At 55.6% G+C, this 19,567-nt stretch overlaps 1 protein-coding gene across 1 annotated transcript; it reads left to right on the top strand.

The window, feature by feature from the left end:
* Positions 1 to 5,224: 5,224 nt before the first annotated feature.
* On the top strand, positions 5,225 to 17,363 carry Wnt10a (Wnt family member 10A). Its single transcript, XM_004662922.2, has 4 exons — positions 5,225 to 5,337; positions 6,268 to 6,530; positions 14,526 to 14,905; positions 16,866 to 17,363. Exons 1-4 carry the CDS (start codon positions 5,225 to 5,227, stop codon positions 17,361 to 17,363), a joined length of 1,254 nt encoding a protein of 417 aa, XP_004662979.1.
* The last annotated feature ends 2,204 nt before the right edge of the window (positions 17,364 to 19,567 follow it).

The following is a 19,567-nucleotide window of genomic DNA, read 5'->3' as shown; positions in this document are numbered from 1 at the left end:
GGCTGGGAAGTCCATTCCTATGACCTCAGGGCTCCTCTACTTATCTCCTGTCTACGTGGCTGGCTTGGGCTTCCTTCCATCATGGTGGCCTTATGGTGGCAAAACTTCTTCCCTAAGGCTGCTTGAAGGTGGCCCATGTCTTTTTGAGGTCCAGCTATAGAAGTGACATATCACACTCCGTGGACTGAAACAGGTTACAGAGAGCCAAAATCCAGAGAGGGGAATAGACTCCAGCCCTTAGTGGGAGGAATGGCAATCCCATCTGGGATTCTCCTGGGTGGCACAATTTCTTTTTCTTGAGAAATGAAGAGCACTTAGCATGGGACACATAATTATGTCATTTACATTTAATAAATAGTAATTCTTGTGAGAATGGGCTAGACTGCTGAGGCTCTGCAGGTATTGGGCAGCTCCAATTGCAAAGATGTCTGACTGGTAGACTAGGCAAGAAGGAAGTAAAGAATGGGAAGTCCAGGGCTAGAGAGATGGCTTAATGGTTAAGCGCTTGCCTGTGAAGCCTAAGGACCCCGGTTCGAGGCTCCATTCCCCAGGACCCATTTTAGCCAGATGCACAAGGGGACACACGCGTCTGGAGTTCCTTTGCAGTGGCTGGAGGCCCTAGCATGCCCATTCTCTCTCTCTCTCTGCCTCTTTCTCTCTCTCTCTGTCTCTCTCAAATAAATAAAGTAAACCAAAAAATTATTTTAAAAAAACAGGATTGTTTAAAAAAAAGAATGGGGAGTCCATTCACTCAGTTTAAGTTTAGCCACAACTTACCCCAGAGGCTCAAATGGTGTAAGTGCCCTCGGTCTCATCCCTCCCTCCCTACTTTACACCTTTCTCTGTTACACCTTTCTTTGCTTTTATATTTTCTCTGTGTGATATCTCTGTGCCTAAGTGCTTAGAGATCACGATTAGAAAAAAAAAAAAAAAAGAATAGCTTCTGAAGTTATATCCAGCAACAGTCCCAAGGAAGATGCTAGCTATTTGCCTAGCCCAGAACCAGTTATGGCGTCCAGAGAGATCTATTCTCATGACTGAGATGGCAACTCTTGGGACTACGGGGACTAGGGAGACACAGACTTCTTCAAATGGAACAGAGACTTCAGCTGTGACAGACCCAAATGGTGGCTTCCAGTACATGCATCTTCTCCTAGTGTCTTTGCATCCACTGGATGACATCGAAGGGCTCAGTCCCCAGGGACCACAGTGGGCAGGGGCTATCTGGCTGTGGTGCAAGGAGGGAGCATTGGTCCTTTCCTTCCTGCCTTGTCCAGGCTCCCTCTGATCAAATGCCTGGGCTTCCGGTAAAGCACGCTGAGAATTTAGACTCGTAACTTCCCAGCCGCAGCAGGTTCTTTTAACTTTTCAAGGCGGGGGAGTAGCAATGGCATTATGGGCCACACAAGGAGAATAAAAGGTTTGAGGGACAGGGTTTATAGCCACAGTTTTGTCTTCCCCAGAACTCACGAAGGGTCCTCCCCTCTGGTATTATCCCCCCACCCCTTCTCCCACTCCTTTCCTCCCCTCCTTCCCCACTCCCTTACTCTTCTACCCTCTCCCTTCCCCAGAGCTGGCAGCTAAATTCTGGGCCTCGTGAGGCTATGGCAGGGCTCCAGCGCCCAGCTACAGATTTTTAAATCTCCCGAACTTCTCAAATACACCACCAGAGGGCGTACACAGTCCAGCTTCTCTATTATCAGGAGTAGGACAGCTAGGGAACTCAGAGCCGTGGATAGCACTGAGAGAAATCAGAGAGGCCCACAGACAGCTTAGGTCAAGCTGCAAGGATTCCAGGCTGTCTTTGGGACCTGTGCGCTGGCCAGACCTAGGGCTGCAAGGCCAGGTCCTAGTCTCTATTATGGTCCAGTCCTCCTTGGGAGTACTGAGATGAGCTAGGTGACAGAGGGCATTTTCCTCTGTGATGCCAGAAAAGCAAACTGGGACAGTGGCATGAGCCAATACCATCTCCAGCTATGTTGAAAGGAAGTGTCATGGTACAGAGAAAAGGTCCTAGGCAAGTCAGTTAACCTGAGCCTCAACCTCTCCATCACAAAACAGGCTTTGCCTGGGAGCTTCTTAGCGCGCTGTGAGCACGCGCTGAAGTCATTACATTGCTAGTCACCCAACAGTGATCCATCTTCTGCGACCAACTCCCACCGGGGTCTCGAAGCTGCCTTAACATAAGGGTGACAGTCCAGGAGGCATTGTTGGGACCAGGAGTCCATTTGTCAGAACCCCAAGCTCTGTTCTTGGGAACGGAGGGAGGAGCGGGACCCAGAAGTGCCCTCTCCATCCCCCTCCCTTTGCTCACCCAGATGCGCAGCCCCAGGCACAGGCTGGGTCCCCTGCTGGCTGAGTGGCAGGGGACATGTGGAACTGGGACAATGGGATAGAGCACAGAGGAACCCCAGATGTTCGCGTGACCACACCAAGGAGAGCAGAACAGGCAGCTGGAGGAGGCCAGGTGGAAGGCTTAGAACCAGCCTGGGGCCAGGGGCACCAAACACATCTCCCTGTCCCTTCAGTGACCACACATTAGGAATCTGGAGACAATGACACAGCAAGATGTTCCTTTTACCTTGCTGAAGCCTGGACAACAGGACCAAGGACCCTCTTAACTGTCCGGGGACACCTTCCCTGTTTTCATCACCAAGATCAACTTCTCCAGAGCTGTGCGTCAGGATCAAGCAGGGCTGGTCTGGACTAGGCTGCAGCCTTGAGGGTCCCACCTGTTCTCACCCTGTGCCTCCCCTGGTCCTCCTTCCCTGCGACCTGCCCCCACCCACCCAGTTGCCACAGCTGGAACCATTCTCCAAGATGCCTTTCATCCTCCTGGCTGTCCCCCTCCACCCCCCAGTGGCCCCTGTAATTGTGGTCTCAGGCAGTGGCTGCGGGGGCTGGGGCTGGGCTGAGGCCCAGGGCCTAGGACAGGGCTGGAGTGGGGACTGGAGGATGCTGGTGTTGACAGGGGGCTTGGTCATGGCTTGGGTAATCAGGACTAGGACCCCAGCTGCTCACTGTCGACATATCTCATCTACATACGGGCCATGGTCTGGTGCTCACACACATGGGCAGCCCAAGTCCACCGTGAGGTCAGGCCAGATCCATGGTGGCCCGAGCCACGGGTGTTCCCAGAGAGAAGGTTCCTCTCTTGCCTTTGCTCTGCTGTCCTGGGTCTCACAGACAGTGGGGTGAGGGAGCAAAGAGACTCACACTCTCTGTCCAGGGGGAGGCCAAGAGCAGAAATAACTCAGCATCTCTGCTAGGTCAGCATTTCCCAAAGGTTCTCTCCCCCGCCCTCCAAAACACTTGAGAGAGAGTTAGACATGCAGGACCCTCCAGCTGTTTCCCTGTCTCCTACTATATAGTCCCAAGCTGTCCCTGCTGCATAGTGGGGGAGAGCGGGGCGGACAGGGGGTGGCTAAGGTCAAATAAGGCTCCAGTGACGCAGTCTGCTTCCTGCCCCCGGCTGTTTTCCTGCTGTCCGGCCAGACTTTTCCCCCATGGCCCCACCCCCACCCCCAGCAGCCTCAAGCCCTTAATTCCTGACAGCTGCGGTGGCTGCCGGCAGAGATGGGGGAAGAAGGGGTGGTGTGTCGTCAGCTTGCCTCTCGCTCAGGCCACCCCCACCACCTGATAGTCTGGGGACCAGGAAGGGCCCTCCCCTCCCCTCCATTCCCCAAGGATGTGCAATTCCAGGAAAGCCCCCCCCCCTTTGTCTCAGAGCCCAGTGGCTCTGGCTGTTTTGTCCCAAAGCCAGAGAGGGACCAAGGGGGTGGGAGGGATGTGGGTGTGAAGACTGGAGGGCTGTGCCCATTGCACAGAGAGGAAACCACCGCGGGAGTTCACCGTCAGGGCCAGCGTTCTGCCCAGAACCACAAGCCAGACCCCTCTTTTCCCCCACCTTCGGGTCCTCTAGCCCTTGCCTCAGCCACTTGCCTCTGCCCCGTGTTGAGGAAGGACCCAGTGCTCAGCCAGTGGGAGAGGAAGAAGGGACCACAGAGGTCCGTGCGCAAAGAGGGCCAGGGGCAGTTCCAAGAGCAAGGAGCATCCCTCCCTGGGCAGCTCTCAGTACCTGGGCCACTGGCAGCTTGCTGGGCTGGGAGTCTACTCATTTGCTGAGTGACCTTAAGTAAATCACGGACCTTCTCTGGGCCTCAGTATTTTCTTGTAAAATAAAAGGGGGCGGATGAAAATGTCCTCAGGTCCTCTTCTAGCACTAGGAAACGCGCTAATCCCTCCACCCAGCGTGAGCCAAGGCACTCCCCGGAGGTCAGTGGCTCATGGACTAGATGCGGTGGGCCTCGTTAACCTCTTTCATAAAGGAGCAGAGGGTGTCTCCGTGGAAGGCTGCCAAACCCCTTTCGCAGGACCCCACACCTGCCTCCCAAGGCCGACTGGGGGGAAGTTCAGCCCCTCCCCTCGAGCCCCCGCAGGTGTGCGCCGAGGTGGGGTGAGACGTTCCCCAGCAGCTGCGTCCCGGGCCGGCGCACGGGGCACGCACACCTCGCGGTGACACACTCCTTCCCCACACACAGCGGCGCACACGCACGCATTTCCAGGGGCAGGTCCCAGCACCTCGCCTTGCTCCCTCTCTCCCACCTCCAGTCCAGAGCGATGGACGCGGTGGCCTCGGGACGCGAGCGCGCCTCCACTCCCCAATCGTGACGTCACGTGGGGTAGAGCCCCAAGACACTACATGCAGGGTGGGGTGGGGTGTGTGTGGGGGGAAGCCACAGAGCTCCCGGAGCCGGGACAGTCACTTACTCCCCGGGCTGTGGGGCCGGGCCAGACAGCGCCGCCCTCACCCCCACCCCGCCCGCCTCGCACACCCTCGGAAGCGCAGGCTCGCGGGCGCGGCGCTGGGGGGGATCCCCCGCACCCCAGTCTCGCGTCCCCAGCCCGCTGCACCTCTGGAGCTCTCCCCCCCACCCTTGAGAGGCACCAGAAGTTGTCGCAAGGGGGCCTCGGGAAATTCCCTGGACCCCTGTGCCAGGAGGTGCCCGGTTCGCCAGCTTCCCCCCCCCCCGAGGGCGGTGCCCGGGGGCGCTGCCCCATGGTACGGAGAGGCGGGCGCCGTCTGCTCCGGGAGCCGTGACCCGAGTTGGAGCAGTGTGTCGCAGCCGCCCTGACCCCTGCCGATCATGCGCCGGCGCCCCTTGCTCGCCAGTCCCACCGGGCTGTGAGCCCCCCACTCTCGGCCTGTCACGGCCCGCGCGCCATGGGCAGCGCCCACCCTCGCCCCTGGCTGCGGCTTCTACCCTGGCCCCAGCCGCGGCCTGAGCTCTGGGCGCTGCTGTTCCTCCTACTGCTGCTGGCTGCCGCTGTGCCCAGGTGAGCCCTCACCTCATGCTCCGCCCTCCAGAAGAGCTGGGACCCTCGCCTGGGGAGCTCCGGTGCCTAGGGCAGGGGAAGGGACTTTGGAATGAGGGAGGGACAGGGACCCAGGGAAGTGCTGATGTCCCCACCAAAAGACTTGGAGCTCCTTCCAAGGAAGAGGTTAGACCAGTGACAGGATATGGGCAATCCAGGCAGTGAGGAGGGAAGTTGATGGCAGCTAGGAGGGGAAGTAAACAGATGTGTGTATGGGGTGGGAGAGTGGCAGATTAGAGTCCCTGTCACCCTAGGGCAATATGCCCCCACCTCAAATTGCCTCCTTCCACCTTGCAGATCACCCCCAAGAAAGAGCATAAGTGTGTGTGTGTGGGGGGGGAGTAGAGTGGAAGACCCATCTCAGGTGAGGTCACGCACAGCGGTGTGTGCGTGTGTCCCAGAGGCTCAGGGCTGGGTGAGCAGCAGTTTGCATGTGTATCGAGAGCGCATGGGTTAACCCACGTCATGGCAAGCACATGTGTGCACTGTCTTTGTGTCTGTAACTGTGCCTAATGAAGTGTGCATGGATGCAAGTGGTCCACACCGTGTGCAGAGCGTGTTTGCGTAAGCACCGCTTACTGAAACATGGCTTTGGGGTGGGCTCCTGGGGCACCCTTTGAGGCATCTGTGCCTGGGGGGCTGTGCTTAGGAAACGCTGTTTGTGCAGGCATAGCGGGTGTTTACCTGTGTGGGTGTGCAGCTGGGTGGGTTATGTGGGAGGGCATGAGGAAAGGAGTGTACTGATGGCCCTGCTTTCAGAATCAGGAGTTGGGGTAGAGAGTGATTATGGCCTTTGAGACAGAATGTGTTATTAAATAGAGCCCTCATGGTGCCCCCCCCCCCACACACACCCTACCAAATGCTTATCCATCCTGTCTCCCATGCCTGCAGGTCAGCACCCAACGACATCCTGGGCCTCCGCCTACCCCCAGAGCCTGTGCTCAACGCCAACACCGTGTGCCTGACGTTGCCCGGCCTGAGCCGGCGGCAGATGGAAGTGTGTGTGCGTCACCCTGACGTGGCCGCCTCAGCCATCCAGGGCATCCAGATCGCCATCCACGAGTGCCAACATCAGTTCCGGGACCAGCGCTGGAACTGCTCTAGCCTCGAGACTCGCAACAAAATCCCCTACGAGAGTCCCATCTTCAGCAGAGGTAGCTGCCCTCCCCTTAATCTCTGCCAGACTCCAGAAACCCTGCATCTGCAAGCTATGAAGCTTTCCTGCTTTCTCTCTCTTTCTCTTTCTCTCTCTCTCTCACTCTCTCTTTTTAAAGATTAAAAAAAATTTTTTTTGTTCATTTTATTTGAGAGTGACAGTCAGAGAGAGAAAGAGGCAGATAGAGAGAGAGATAATGGGCACACCAGGGCCTCCAGCCACTGCAAACGAACTCCAAATGCTTGCGCCCCCTTGTGCATCTGGCTAACGTGGGTCCTGGGTAGCCGAGCCTGGAACCGGGGTCCTTAGGCTTCATAGGCAAGCGCTTAACCGCTAAGCCATCTCTCCAGCCCTTAAGGTTTATTTATTTAAGAGCGAGAAAGAGAGAGAGGGAGGAATGGGCATGCCAGGGCCTCCAGCCACTGCAAACAAACTCCAGATGCATGCACCACCTTGTGCATCATCATCTGGGTTACATTGGTACTAGGGAATCAAACCTGGGTCCTTAGAGGCAAGTGCCTTAACTGCTAAGCCATCTCTCCAGCCCTCCTGCTTCTTCTTCTTCTTCTTCTTTTTTTAATCTCAGAAAAGCAAGGGTTTAGGAGCAGACCCAAGTGACTGAAGGTGGCAGGTTCCATGCCTGAGCCCCTGGCTTATCCCTCCCTGTCATGTACCTCAGGCCCAGGAACTACCCTTGTCACTTGCCTCAATTTACCCTATACTTAAGCAGATCACTTACTATGGAGAGCCTCTGAGAAGGCTCCCAGGGCCTGCTAGGGACTTCCTGGTGCATGGTGCGGGTATGTAAACCTGGGCCCGCAGAAGTTCTGCCCACTGTGGTGGGGTCTGCACACCAGCCTGTGTGTCATGCTCACTGCCCCCCCACCCTTTCTGTATCAGAGCTCTGGGTGTGTGCGGGCTTGTGTACAGGCCTGACAGCCCTGTCGACCCTTGCTCAGAGGAGCCACAACCCTCCCTTTGCTCTCTCCCCAATTTTTGGGTGGACCAGGGCCCACCTAGACAATCCCTTGGGAGGTCGAGGTGGAGACTGCGGGAATCTGTGTCACTCCATTCCAATGCCACCCACCTCTCAGCCTCATCTAGGCCTTAAAGCGGGTTTCTGGAGCAAGATGGGCGCCTTGGTTCTTGGCTTTGCTACGCATTACATGCCTGCAGGTCAGCCCCCAACGACCTACCTCTCCTCCTCTCAGCTACTTGGGTGGGACAGTTGTGGGGACCAGAAGATCCTGGCTCCTAGGGGCTGAAGTGACCTTATTTGATCCCGGAGGACCCCAAGAAGCCTCTGAGCCTGCTGGCTTCTGGTGACTCAGCTAGGCTCCTTTGGACTCCAGCTTCCGAAAGAACTCCGCCAGGGCCTTTACCTTTCCACCGGGATCTTTGCTGCTATCTCTAGAGACCCCCCCCCACTCCAAGCCAGGGAGCCACCCCACTTTCCCGGAGCCCAGCCCCAGGCCGCCGCCCCGCCCCCGCGCGCTCCCTCTTCCCTCCCCCGCGCGCCCCGGGCGCTGTTTCTACCCGGCCGAGCCCAGCCCGACGCGTGTGGCGGCATGCAGCCGCGAACTAATCCCCGCGGGCCTCGGCGGACGGCTCGCGGGCCCAGCCGCGCGGCGCTCCGAGAAGGCGTCCCCGCTGCTCCGCGCTCCCGCCTCTCTGGCCCCACGTAGCCCGATCCCTTCTAACCCACCCCCGGGAAGAGCGACGCTGCCCGGATCCCCCCCCCCTCGCCCCCGCCCCAGATCTGCCGGCCGACCCCCGCACAAGCCGCCAGCGCTCGCTGACACCAAGTGGCAGACAGGCCCGAGCATCATCCAGGCCCTGTTGGGCCGGGCCCGGCCGGCGCTCACCGCCACCGAGCGCCCCGGGGCCACCCTCGAGGGTTTGAGGTCACCCGCGCTCCCCGCAGCTCCGGATCCCGCCGCTTCTGCTCTCTTGGGGCGCAGGCCCGAGCTTGAGATTGTCCACAGGCTTAGCTCTTCAGCCCTCTCCTCGGCCACAGTATCCCCTCTCACCCTCCTGTTCCCTCTAGGCTGGACCCCAGGCGTCCTGATGGGCCCAAGCGGCCCCGGAAGGACCTGGGGGTCTTTGAAAGCTGGGGGCGAGTTGGGAGCAGTTGGAGCCTGGCGGGTTTGGCGCAGGGCCAGGTGCTCTGGGTTCACCTGCAGTTTAATAAGCGGGAGGTGAGCTGGGGGGACCTGGAGGAGAGAGGTTAAGGGTGGAGGGGGAGACTTGCCAGGGCTAGCCGGGGCGGGGCGGTGCCCAGCGGGGGAGGAGGCGGGACAGCGACTCCTGGGCAGCTGGGCTGGGTTACTTCCCTGGGCCTAGGAACTCCGCCTATCTCCGTGGCTTTTGCTCCCCCTTTTCGTTGCAACAGCTCATTTCTACCTCTCCCTCCTTAGAGGGGTTGACTGTAGCTTCTGGAAAGACAACTGCCACTCCCCACACCTCCGCCTTGCCACCACTGCGCCCCTGCCTGCCTTCGCTTCTGGGCTCCTCTAGACTCGTTTACGGGCCCATCTGGGTCCTTTCTACCAGAACTAGCTAACTTTGTCCCAAGAGGCCACTCTTGGTAGAGGCTCTCTCCTGGTTGTCTGGTTTCTTTCCTGAATCACTTCAAGCTAAAAACTGATCCTTATGGGACCAAGTGACCTGGTTTTCTTCCAAGTGGAACGTCAGGGCACTGACCCTTCGGACCCAGGCTGTTAAAGAGGTTCTCTTGAAATGTATTCTGCCATGTTAATTTCAGAGACTGCTGGAGGAGACATATTTTCCCTTGGGTCTTGCTCCATGTTGTTCATATCATAGACCCCACACCTCCCCAGAGATGGGGTTGAGCTGGATGGATATGTTTGGAGAGGAAAGGAGGGCAAAAGGTGGTTGAGTTCCTGGGGTGTACAAGCTGGGGAATAGCCCTTACCTAGTCAAAGAGACGCTAGGAACCAGAAGAAAGGTGGGAACATGGACAGGAGTCTTCAGGGTGATAGAGAGGGTCGGAAACAATCGTGGGAGGGTTCTAAGGCCATTCTAGATGTTTTGCCCAGCCCAAGGGCAACAATGGCCTAAGTGCCAAGGGCATGGTAGCCTCAGCTTATTGTACACGTTGGTGGCTGAGCTGGGTACTGAGCAGAACATGTTAGAAGAGGAACAGAGAACCCTTCTATCTGTCACTCAGGAGGTAGGGGACAGGGAGGACATTTGGAGAAGGGGCACCAGGGCTCAAGCTGTGGTATGAACAGGAATGGGAAATCAGGGAGAGGCTGGAGGAAGGGAGCATGGTATATGGACAAAACAGATTCTGGGAACTTATAATATTTAGGTGTTGCCCTCTCCCAAAGGCCCGGATGTATTTGAAATGGATGGAAAGTGGGAGTCTGCCCCCTCCAAAACCAGCAGTTTCAAGGGTTCAGCTTCTGCTTTCTCACCTACCTTTTACCTTCATTCTCTTTGGGAGTTATGGTTTTAGAACCAGGCATCCAGAGCTTGGGGTATGTGGTGGCACTTAGATGGGGAAATTGAGGCACATCCAATTATATCAGAATCATATAAAATTCTACTATTCTAGGGCTGGAAAGATTGCTTAGTGGTTAAGGCCCTTGCCTGTAAAGCCTGAGGATCCAGGTTCGATTCTCCAGGTCCCACATAAGCCAGATGCACATGGTGTCACTTGCATCTGGAGTTTGTTTGCAATGGCTGGAGGCCCTGACATGACCATTCTCACAGTCTCTCTTCCCCTTTGTCTCTTAAAAAAAAGAGTCCTTATTGCTGAAGACTGCACATGCTTGATGTGGTGGTTTGATTCAGGTGTCCCCCATAAACTTATGTGTTCTGAATGCTAGATTTCCAGCTGACGGAGATTAGGGAATTAATGCCTCCTGGAGGGAGTGTATTGTTGGGGGTGGGCTCATGGGTTTTACAGCCAGTTTCCCCTTGCAAGTGTTTGGCACACTCCTCTGTGCTATGGTCCACCTTATGTTGGCCAGAGGGTTATATCCATCCTCCTCTCATGCCATTGTTTTCCCTGCCATTATGGAGCATCCCCTTGAGCCTGTAAGCCAAAATAAACCTGTTTTTTTTTCCCCACAAAAAAGTCCTACTATTCTAATGACATTCAAGGAATTAGCAAACAAGTATTGCATATTTTGTATGTGTTGGGAACTGTTCTAAAATATACTCACCAAGCAAGGCGTGGTGGCACACGCCTTTAATCCCAGCACTCAGGAGGCTGAGGGAGGAGGATCCCTGTGAGTCCAAGGCCACCCTGAGACCACATAGTGAATTACAGGTCAGTCTGGGCTAGAGCAAGACCCTACCACAAAAAACCAATATGTATATTCTCCATACTTTAGGGTCCTCAGATGATCCCCATGCAATAGATTCTATTATGATCCTTATCTTTAAACTGATGCTTAAAAAAAAAAAAGAAAGAAACTGATGGTATAAAAAAATGATGCTGAAAGCTGGGCATAGTGGCGCACACCTGTAATCCCAGCACTGGGGAGGCAGAGACAGGAGGATCGCTGTGAGTTTGAGGCCACCCTGAGATTACATAGTGAATTCCAGGTCAGCCTGAGCTAGAGTGAGACCCTACCTCAAAGGGAAAAAGAAATGATGTTGAGAGATTGGGTAATTTGCCATTAACCATATTTTTGCTTTATAAGTGAGAAGGAGAGCCATAATCCATGCAGACCATCTGACTTTAGAGCTTGAAGCCCATTCTCTGCTGTTCTGCCTCCCAAACTTCAAGGCCAGTATGAACACCCACCATGGGCCCAGAGGTGGGCTTGTGCAATGAGAACATTCTCCAAAAATAAAGCTGACATGCACACACAAACACACAAACCTACCCATGTTTGTGCAAACATGTAGACCCAATAGTGTCATGCCTAAGTGTTCTGCAGGCACACAACTCCCCCGCCCTTCAAGCACAAGGAACACACAGCACAGATTCTTTTCCCAGAGGGAATGGGGACCAGACCTCTCTCCTTTCCTCCCTCTTTGACTCTTATGGGAAGGGCTTCATCTTCTCTAACCCCTCCTGGTTCCCAGGGGCCCCCCAAACGTTTCTTCCTCCATCCTCCCCTGCCCTTCAAGCCTCCCCCCCCCACCCCAGCCCCGTCCTGGCCGTTGGCCGCAGCCTGTAGCAGCTGACTCCACTTAGATGCTGGCAGTCCCTGTCCCAGATCAAAGGCAGGGCGGCTAATTGTGCGTCTTAACAAGCCCCCCCCCTCTTCTGCTCCGGGCAGCCCAGCTGGCCATGGCCCCACCCCTTTCCCCCTCCAGCTGGCCAGATGGCACACTGCCTGCATCTGCCCCAGACAGTCGGGGCCAGGACCGAAACTGGGGCCCTGAACAGGAGCTGGGGGAAGACCCAGTGGGCAGGACTTCGCTGAGCCTGGATGCTTAGAGTGGAGGGTGGCCACACAGGCCCAGTCACCTCTACACGTGGCTGTCACAGCTGTCAGGTGCCATGGGGTGGCATAGGAGAAGGCATCTTGAGCTGTATGGTGTAGGGTATTCTTTATGGCTGTGTAGGGCTGTTTTAACCGTGACAGAGCCTCAAAGATGGTGGTTGGTCCCTTGTACCTCCCTACCAGGACCAGCCTTCTGCCCTTGCCTGATGAAAAGTGTGGACAGGAGCCGGGTGTGGTAGTGCACGCTTTTAATCCCAGCACTCAGGAGGCAGAGGTAGGAGGGTCACTATGAGTTCAAGGCCACCCTGAGACTACATAGTGAATTCCAGGTCAGCTTGGACTAGAGTGAGACCCTACCTCAAAAAAAAAAAAAAAAAAAAAAAAAAGCTGAAAAAGAAAAGTGTGGACAGGGCTATAAGAACTGGAAACTAGGATACCTGGGTTTCTTTGTCAGCAGCAGGATTCTCTTGGAACTGGTGTCCTTCAGTAGAAAATTGCTGGCCCTGGGAACTAGGAAAATTGGGTACATGTCCAGCTTTATAATCTTTGTGTCCTTGGATTTCCCCAGTTTGTGCAGAGTGTGTGTGTGTGATGATTTCTGATGTTCTAAAGCAGGCAGGAGGATGACTCTTGCAGCAGTAAGAGAAGTGTGTGGAGCTTCCAGGATAAAAGGGAATGGATAAGTGCAGGGTGTGCTTCCTGGGGACTTGGGTCTACCCTTAGGCCCCAGAACTCTGTGGCAGCTTCTATTCCCCTGGAAGCTCCTGCCAGTTCCCAGCATCCTTTTTGAAGGCTCCAGCCTCATCCTCATGCCCCTCTTGTCTGCTCCTAGCTGGGCTCTTTATGCACAAAGGTGTCACAATGCCATGGGCTGGAAAGGGAAGGCAGAGGAGTGTCTGCTTCATAGGCTTCTACTAACCCACATGGTTATTTTAGACATGGGTCAAGAGCTGCTGTGCTGTCTTTGATCAGGGCGCAACAGAAAACAATGACCTCAAAAATTCAGCAGGATTGAATGAGCTGACAGCAGGAAGAACTTCTCAACGAGAGCTGTGTTTATGTAGTACTTACTAAGGCACTATTTCAAGCATTTTAAATTTAATAACTGATTTAATTCTTGGAACAACAATGAGGCAGATGATAATAACATTGGTTTATAGATGAGAAACTGAGGCATGGGGAGGTTAAGTCACTTGGCCAAAGTCACATAACTATTAAGGAATCAGTGGAAGAGCCAAGATTTGAACCCTGGCAATTTGACTCCAGAGATCAATTCTTAGTTATAAAAGAGCTTGTATCATTATTGTAATTTGTCTGGGCAAGAAAAGGACAGGCGTCTATGAAGTGGGGTGGGTGAGGATTAAAGCAGGAATGGGCTAGGGCTTCTGTCCAGTCTTAGATAGCTCTCTAGGGCGCAAGAGGCCTCTGAACGCAAGTCCTCCCAGGCTTTGATGCTGGTAAGGTCATAAGCCTCCAGCCAGGTTCTGGGCTTCTCCCACAAGCACTCCTGGCTCAGGCAGAGTCTCCTCATTGCATGGGAGCTGACCTTCCTGGCTTCTCTCCTGCCTGCCCTCTTAGGGGTCCAGAGATTGCTCAGAGATTTGTACTGCAAACTGCTCCTAGCAAGTCTTTTTCTCAGTTGCAGAATAAGCATGAAGTTGCCTGCAGGAGCTGTGGGAGCTGGATACACCTTCATAACTAGACCTCCTCTGGCCCCGGGGCCACAGCACTGGGCCCACCTGTGCCATAACTGAAATAACTTCAACTGACCTAGACAGAACCAAGGCAGTGCGTGTGTGCGTGTGTGCAGTGGAGGACGCTCATTTCTGAGTGGCTTTTAGCCATGTCCTGTGATTAAGGATGGGAACATCTGGGAGGGTACTGGGCTGGGCCTAAGGTGGGGGCACACAGTAGTAGGCAAGCTTAGGGTAGTATAGATTAGGGTAGATGATCTTGTCTTACCCTCCTGCCCACTGGCATCTCCGAAGGCCTGGAATTCCACCACTCATAATGTGTCCTTTGGGTAAAACGTTACTTTCCTTCTTCAGGCTATTTTAAAATAATTGCAGATATCACCATGAAAGGTAATAGATTAAATCCCTGATCTTAAAAAGAATGTGTTTACCAGGTATTTTCTGCCCTAGAGGAGAGATTTAGACACACAAATTCTGAGCTTTGCTAAGGGGTATTAATGAAAAAGAGAAAGGAAAGGGAGTTGCAAAAAGAAAATTGCTAAGGGGAGACCTCCCCTATATTCTATGTGCAGAATGATCCCCCCTCTTTCTCTCCCTCTCTCTCTCTCCCCCCCCCCTCTCTCTCTCACACACACACACACACACGCACACGCACACCCGTTTGGTATTGAACCCCTTGCAAACAGCAATCCATCTATCATTTCTGTCATTCAAGTGCATTTCTCGCCTCCGCTCCCTCCCCACTCTGGGTCCTTAGTACGCGACCTTCCCTACGTTGGGTCTCAGTTTCTCCTCCTGGGTGTGATGGCAAGGTTGAGCGGGCTATCAAGGCCTCTCCAGAGTCCCTGTTTTCCTGGTATCTAATTGTAGGTTTCCGAGAGAGTGCTTTCGCCTACGCCATTGCGGCTGCAGGAGTGGTGCACGCTGTGTCCAACGCGTGCGCTCTGGGCAAGCTGAGGGCCTGCGGTTGCGATGCGGCGCGGCGAGGGGATGAAGAGGCCTTCCGTCGGAAGCTGCACCGCCTGCAGCTGGATGCGCTGCAGCGCGGTAAGGGCCTGAGCCACGGGGTCCCAGAACACCCTGCCCTGCCTCCCGCCAGCCCAGGCCTGCAGGACTCTTGGGAGTGGGGCGGCTGCAGCCCAGACGTGGGCTTCGGAGAACGCTTCTCTAAGGACTTTCTAGATTCCCGGGAGCCTCACAGAGACATCCACGCGCGCATGAGACTCCACAACAACCGAGTGGGCAGGCAGGTGAGAGTCCCCTAGGCTCAGTCCACGTCGCTCTGGCCAGCCCACCTCTTTTGGGGACCACATCGCTCTTTCCATTCCAGTAACCTTCTCACTGCCCCCTCTTAAAAAAATTATTTATTTATTTGACAGAGAGGAGAGAGAGAGAGAGAGAGAGAATGGGTGCGCCAGGGCCTCCAGCCACTGCAAACGAACTCCAGACGCGTGCGTCCCCTTGTGCATCTGGCTAACGTGGGTCCTGGGGAATCGAAGCTGGGTGCTTGGGCTTCGCCTCAGGCAAATGCCATAACCACTAAGCCATTTCCTCAGCCCTCACTGCCCCCTCTGAATGCAGTTAGCAAGCATTCTTAGCCAGGACTGGACCTGGGAATTAGGAGTTGAAACAATCCACGCTGGGGTCAGTGCACACCCTGCTGAGCAGCCTGACCTTTCCACTTTCTCTGCCAACCACGGGAGGAAGGAGCAGGCTCGTCGTCAAGATCTGGGCTGCTACACTGTCTCCCATCCTGTAGAGCCGGGAAGTTGTCAGGTCCCCTAGCTCTAGTGAGGGGACTAAAGTGAGGTACCTAGAGGCATTGTAGATCTATACTGTAGAGCCTTTCTTCTCTCCTCTTTGCCCTTGAATGCTCATGCTAAAGGTCATCCGTGCAAAATAAAGTAATACCTGCATAGAGACTTAGAAGGCACGCTGGACTGCATTTGTGGAGTGTCCACCATGAGTTCTGAGCATCTCACTCCATAGCAACCTACTTTGGCCTTACCTGTGACGTGAGCACTCATTCATCATGTGCTCACATATGGAAACTGAGGCACAGCTTGACTAAGGAGCTTGCCCGAGGTGGTGCAGGTAGTGAGAACGTGGTAGAGGCAGGCTCTGTCTCCAGGCAGTGTGGCTGAGCACTTTCCATTCCTGGCGATCCCACTCTCATCTTTCCCTTGACCCAGCCCCCACCTGCTCAGGCCCTGCTCCTGGGGCTTCCTCTCCCAGCATTCTCCTTTCCCTTGGCCTTCTTGCCCACCTCTCACCATCTTGACTTAGAGGTGGGGTAAACTGAGGCGCCCCCTCTTAGGTCTCATCTAGCTGCCACCCAGCCCTGCCCTGTACATGGGACTCTTTCCCTAAGTTTCTGATACCATCCCAGCCAGGACCGACAGTGCCTCCTCCTCGTCCTCGTTAACTGGTTAATTAATGGTTGCAGCCTGTGGGAAACAGATGTTCTGGAGCTGTTGGCCCGGGGAGGCCTCAGGCTGGTTCCCACGTGGTGCTGACACCGCGGACCGCGCATGCAAGCTGTGCAGCCCCCCGGGGCCCAGGGCAGCCGGGCTCTGCCTCTTATGCCTCTCTCAGTTTTGAGGGCCCCAGATCCTCTCATAGGGCTGACGGTCTGGCTATCTGGGTTCTGTCTCTAGGGAGTGCTTGGCCCCCGTTGTCATTCAGCAACAGGCAGAATAGGCCCCAGTTACCATAATGAGGACAGGTCTCTTTGGTTTCTGTCTCTATAAGAGGTTGCAGGCCTTTCTCAGACTCTTTGGAAGCTCCCCCCCTCCCCCCACAACTCCTTTACGTCCTGGAGGGATGCCAGAGGGTTTGGGGCGGGGCTATTATGGCATGTGCACCCCCTCCCCCATCCAGGAGTGGGAGAAGAGGGAATTTCCCTAAAGACCTGGGATCCGCCAGGGCTCAGGAAACAAGAGCCCCCAACCTCAAGGGCCTCCTGCAGCTGCTACTAAAGCCGTCAAGGATAAGGCACCCAACAACCGAGCAGGAAGGAGGGAATTCCTCCCGGGCTTAGCCTGGTGGGAGGTGGATGGGAGCCCGCAGGAATTCTGACTGCGCCCCCTACGCGGGCCTCAGTGTTCGCTTCTGCTCAATGGGAGCTGGTTTCCAGCCTCGGTGTCAGTAAGGAGAGGGCTAGGGCGCTGGCCCGCCAGCCTCAGCCCTCACCGGCGCCTCCCTCCGCAGGCGGTGATGGAGAACATGCGGCGAAAGTGCAAGTGCCACGGCACGTCGGGCAGCTGCCAGCTCAAAACGTGCTGGCAGGTGACGCCCGAGTTCCGCGCGGTGGGGGCGCTGCTGCGCCACCGCTTCCAGCGCGCCACGCTCATCCGGCCGCACAACCGCAACGGCGGCCAGCTGGAGTCCGGCCCCGGCGGGGCACCGTCCCCAGCTCCGGGCACCCTCGGACCTCGCCGCCGGGCCAGTCCGGCCGATCTGGTGTACTTCGAGAAATCGCCCGACTTCTGCGAGCGCGAGCCGCGCCTGGACTCGGCGGGCACCGTGGGCCGCCTGTGCAACACGAGCAGCGCGGGCCCGGGCGGCTGCGGCAGCATGTGCTGCGGCCGCGGCCACAACATCCTGCGCCAGACGCGCAGCGAGCGCTGCCACTGTCGCTTCCACTGGTGCTGCTTCGTGGTCTGCGAGGAGTGCCGCATCACCGAGTGGGTCAGCGTCTGCAAGTGAACGGCCCAGGCTCCCCCCTGGTTCTCAAGGAAAGCCCCCAACCTCCAGGAGCCTCTGGCAACCTCAGCCAGGCACAGCGTCGCTGTTGGTTGGGCCTCCCAGCTCTGAGGGTCTGGAATCACTGGCGTAGTCCAGCCAGTGTCTGACCCCCATCATCACTTTTGTGGGCTCTAAGGTCGACCGGCCTCTTCTTCCTGCTCCGAGCTCCGACAGCCAAGGGGCTAGAGACTGCCCCGCGCTCTTAGGACGCGTCAGCAGAGCAGCTCTGCCCTCCAGGCCTATCTCCTGTCATTCTCTCATTCCTTTGGAATGGGCGCAATGAACTGAAGCCGATGGACACTGGGGAAGATTAAAATGAAGAAACGGGCATGATCGAGCTGCAGGGATTCCATCAAGGCCCCAGAGGCCCTCCCCCACTGGCTTTTGCCTCATATCATCCTTTCACCATTCATTTAAGGGATATTTATTTTGCACTCTCGTTGTGACACTGGGGGCGGGGGGGGGGGACAGGGGAGAAGCACTCTTGGAGTTTACATGCTTGCTGAGGGTGATGGACAATAAACCAGTAAATGTATAAACAAAGCCATTTCCGACATGGGCCATGAGGAAAATAAAGCAGGGTACTAGGCGTACACTGATTTGTGGGGGATGGGACCCTTTCAACTAAAACCACTGGCCAGGGAAAGCCCGATCTGTGATACGCATGCTGAGACCTGCCAAGGTGGGAAAGCCGTGTAGAGATTGAGAGGAAGGGCTTTCCAGACAGGCCAGAGAAGCCAAAAGCTCTGGAGGAACAGAGAAGCCACTCTGACTGGAGAGAAGTAATCTAGGGCTGATTGGCCAGAAAGGAGCATAGAGGGCGGGCAAAGGTTATATGCTAAGGAGCTGGGGTTTTTTGAAAAATATTTTTATTTATTTATTAGAGATAGAGATACAGAAATAGGCAGGGAGAGAGAGAAGAGCAGAGAAAGAGGGAATGGGCTCGCCAGGGCCTCCAACCCCTGCAAACGAACTCCAGATGCATGTGCCCCCTTGTGCATCTGGTTTACATGGGCCGTGGGGAATCGAACCTGGGTCATTTGGCTTTGCAGGCAAGAGCCTTAATTACTAAGCCATCTCTCCAGCCCAGGTTTTTATAAAATTTATTTGAGAGAGACAAAGAGGGAGAGAGAGAGAGAGAGGGAGGGAGAATGGTCACACCAGGGTCTCCAGCCACTGCATATGGCTATGTGTGTAGTGGGGAATAGAGCCTCGAACCGGGGTCCTTAGGCTTCACACGCAAGCGTTTAACCGATAAACCATCTCTCCAGCCCAGAAGCTAGGATTTTAAGGGAAATCTGCAGTCTTAAGCAGGGGTGCGTTTTGCTCTGATTCTCACATTGATGGTGAACATATGGGAACTGGATGAAGGGAAACAATGTGATACCTTGAAGGACAGTTGCAAACACCCAGAGACAGGTCTGGATTGGATTGGGTGGTGACAGTGGAGAAGGGACGGGAACCATGTCAAGAAGGGTGCCAGAGCTCTAACCGCCCACTTGGTGCCTGAGACCTCTGCCACAAGCCGGGACGAGTGGCCGTGCCCAGCAGCAACTGTCGGTAGAGACAGGAGGCACTCTGAGGAGTAATCCTGGGCAAGACCCAGCTCAACCCAGCCCAGCGCCTGGGGGAGCAGGTGGGGCCGGGAGGTGCGGCTGGGAAGAGGTGAGTGGGGGAGGGTGGCAGACTCACTGTCTGGAGCTGGGTTCTGGAGTCCGGGCAGAAAGGCTGTGTGTGTGTGTGTGTGTGTGTGTGTGTGCGCGCGCGCGTGCGCTGGAGTAATTTTCCTGAGCTTCTTGTGCCCCCCAGAGCCCCACATCAGGGTACTCCTTAGGAGGTCAGTGATCCCTCTTACCCTTGTGCCCCCACCAGGTCACCGCTGAGCTGGAAGTTTGGGTCCGGGTTGGCTTCTCTTTGGCTCAGGTTGGATGCCTGTCTGGAACAGATCCTGGGGATCTGAGTGAGGCGGTGGGTGGGAGGAGAGCACCCCAAGTGCTTCACGCAGGCCCAGGCCTCCTATTTCCTCCAGGCCTCCTGCTACTCGCACTGCTGGCTACCTCAGTTCCTGAACTAAGGGCATCCTTGATAAACCAAACGTGGACAGCCTCGTTCCTTTCCACAACGACTAGCCTACACAAACCCCAAATCTTTCCCTGCCCCTGTCC

This window comes from Jaculus jaculus, chromosome 4 (assembly GCF_020740685.1).
Source record: "Jaculus jaculus isolate mJacJac1 chromosome 4, mJacJac1.mat.Y.cur, whole genome shotgun sequence".
Lineage (NCBI taxonomy): Eukaryota > Metazoa > Chordata > Mammalia > Rodentia > Dipodidae > Jaculus > Jaculus jaculus.
This window is presented reverse-complemented; position numbering and strand designations above follow the sequence as displayed.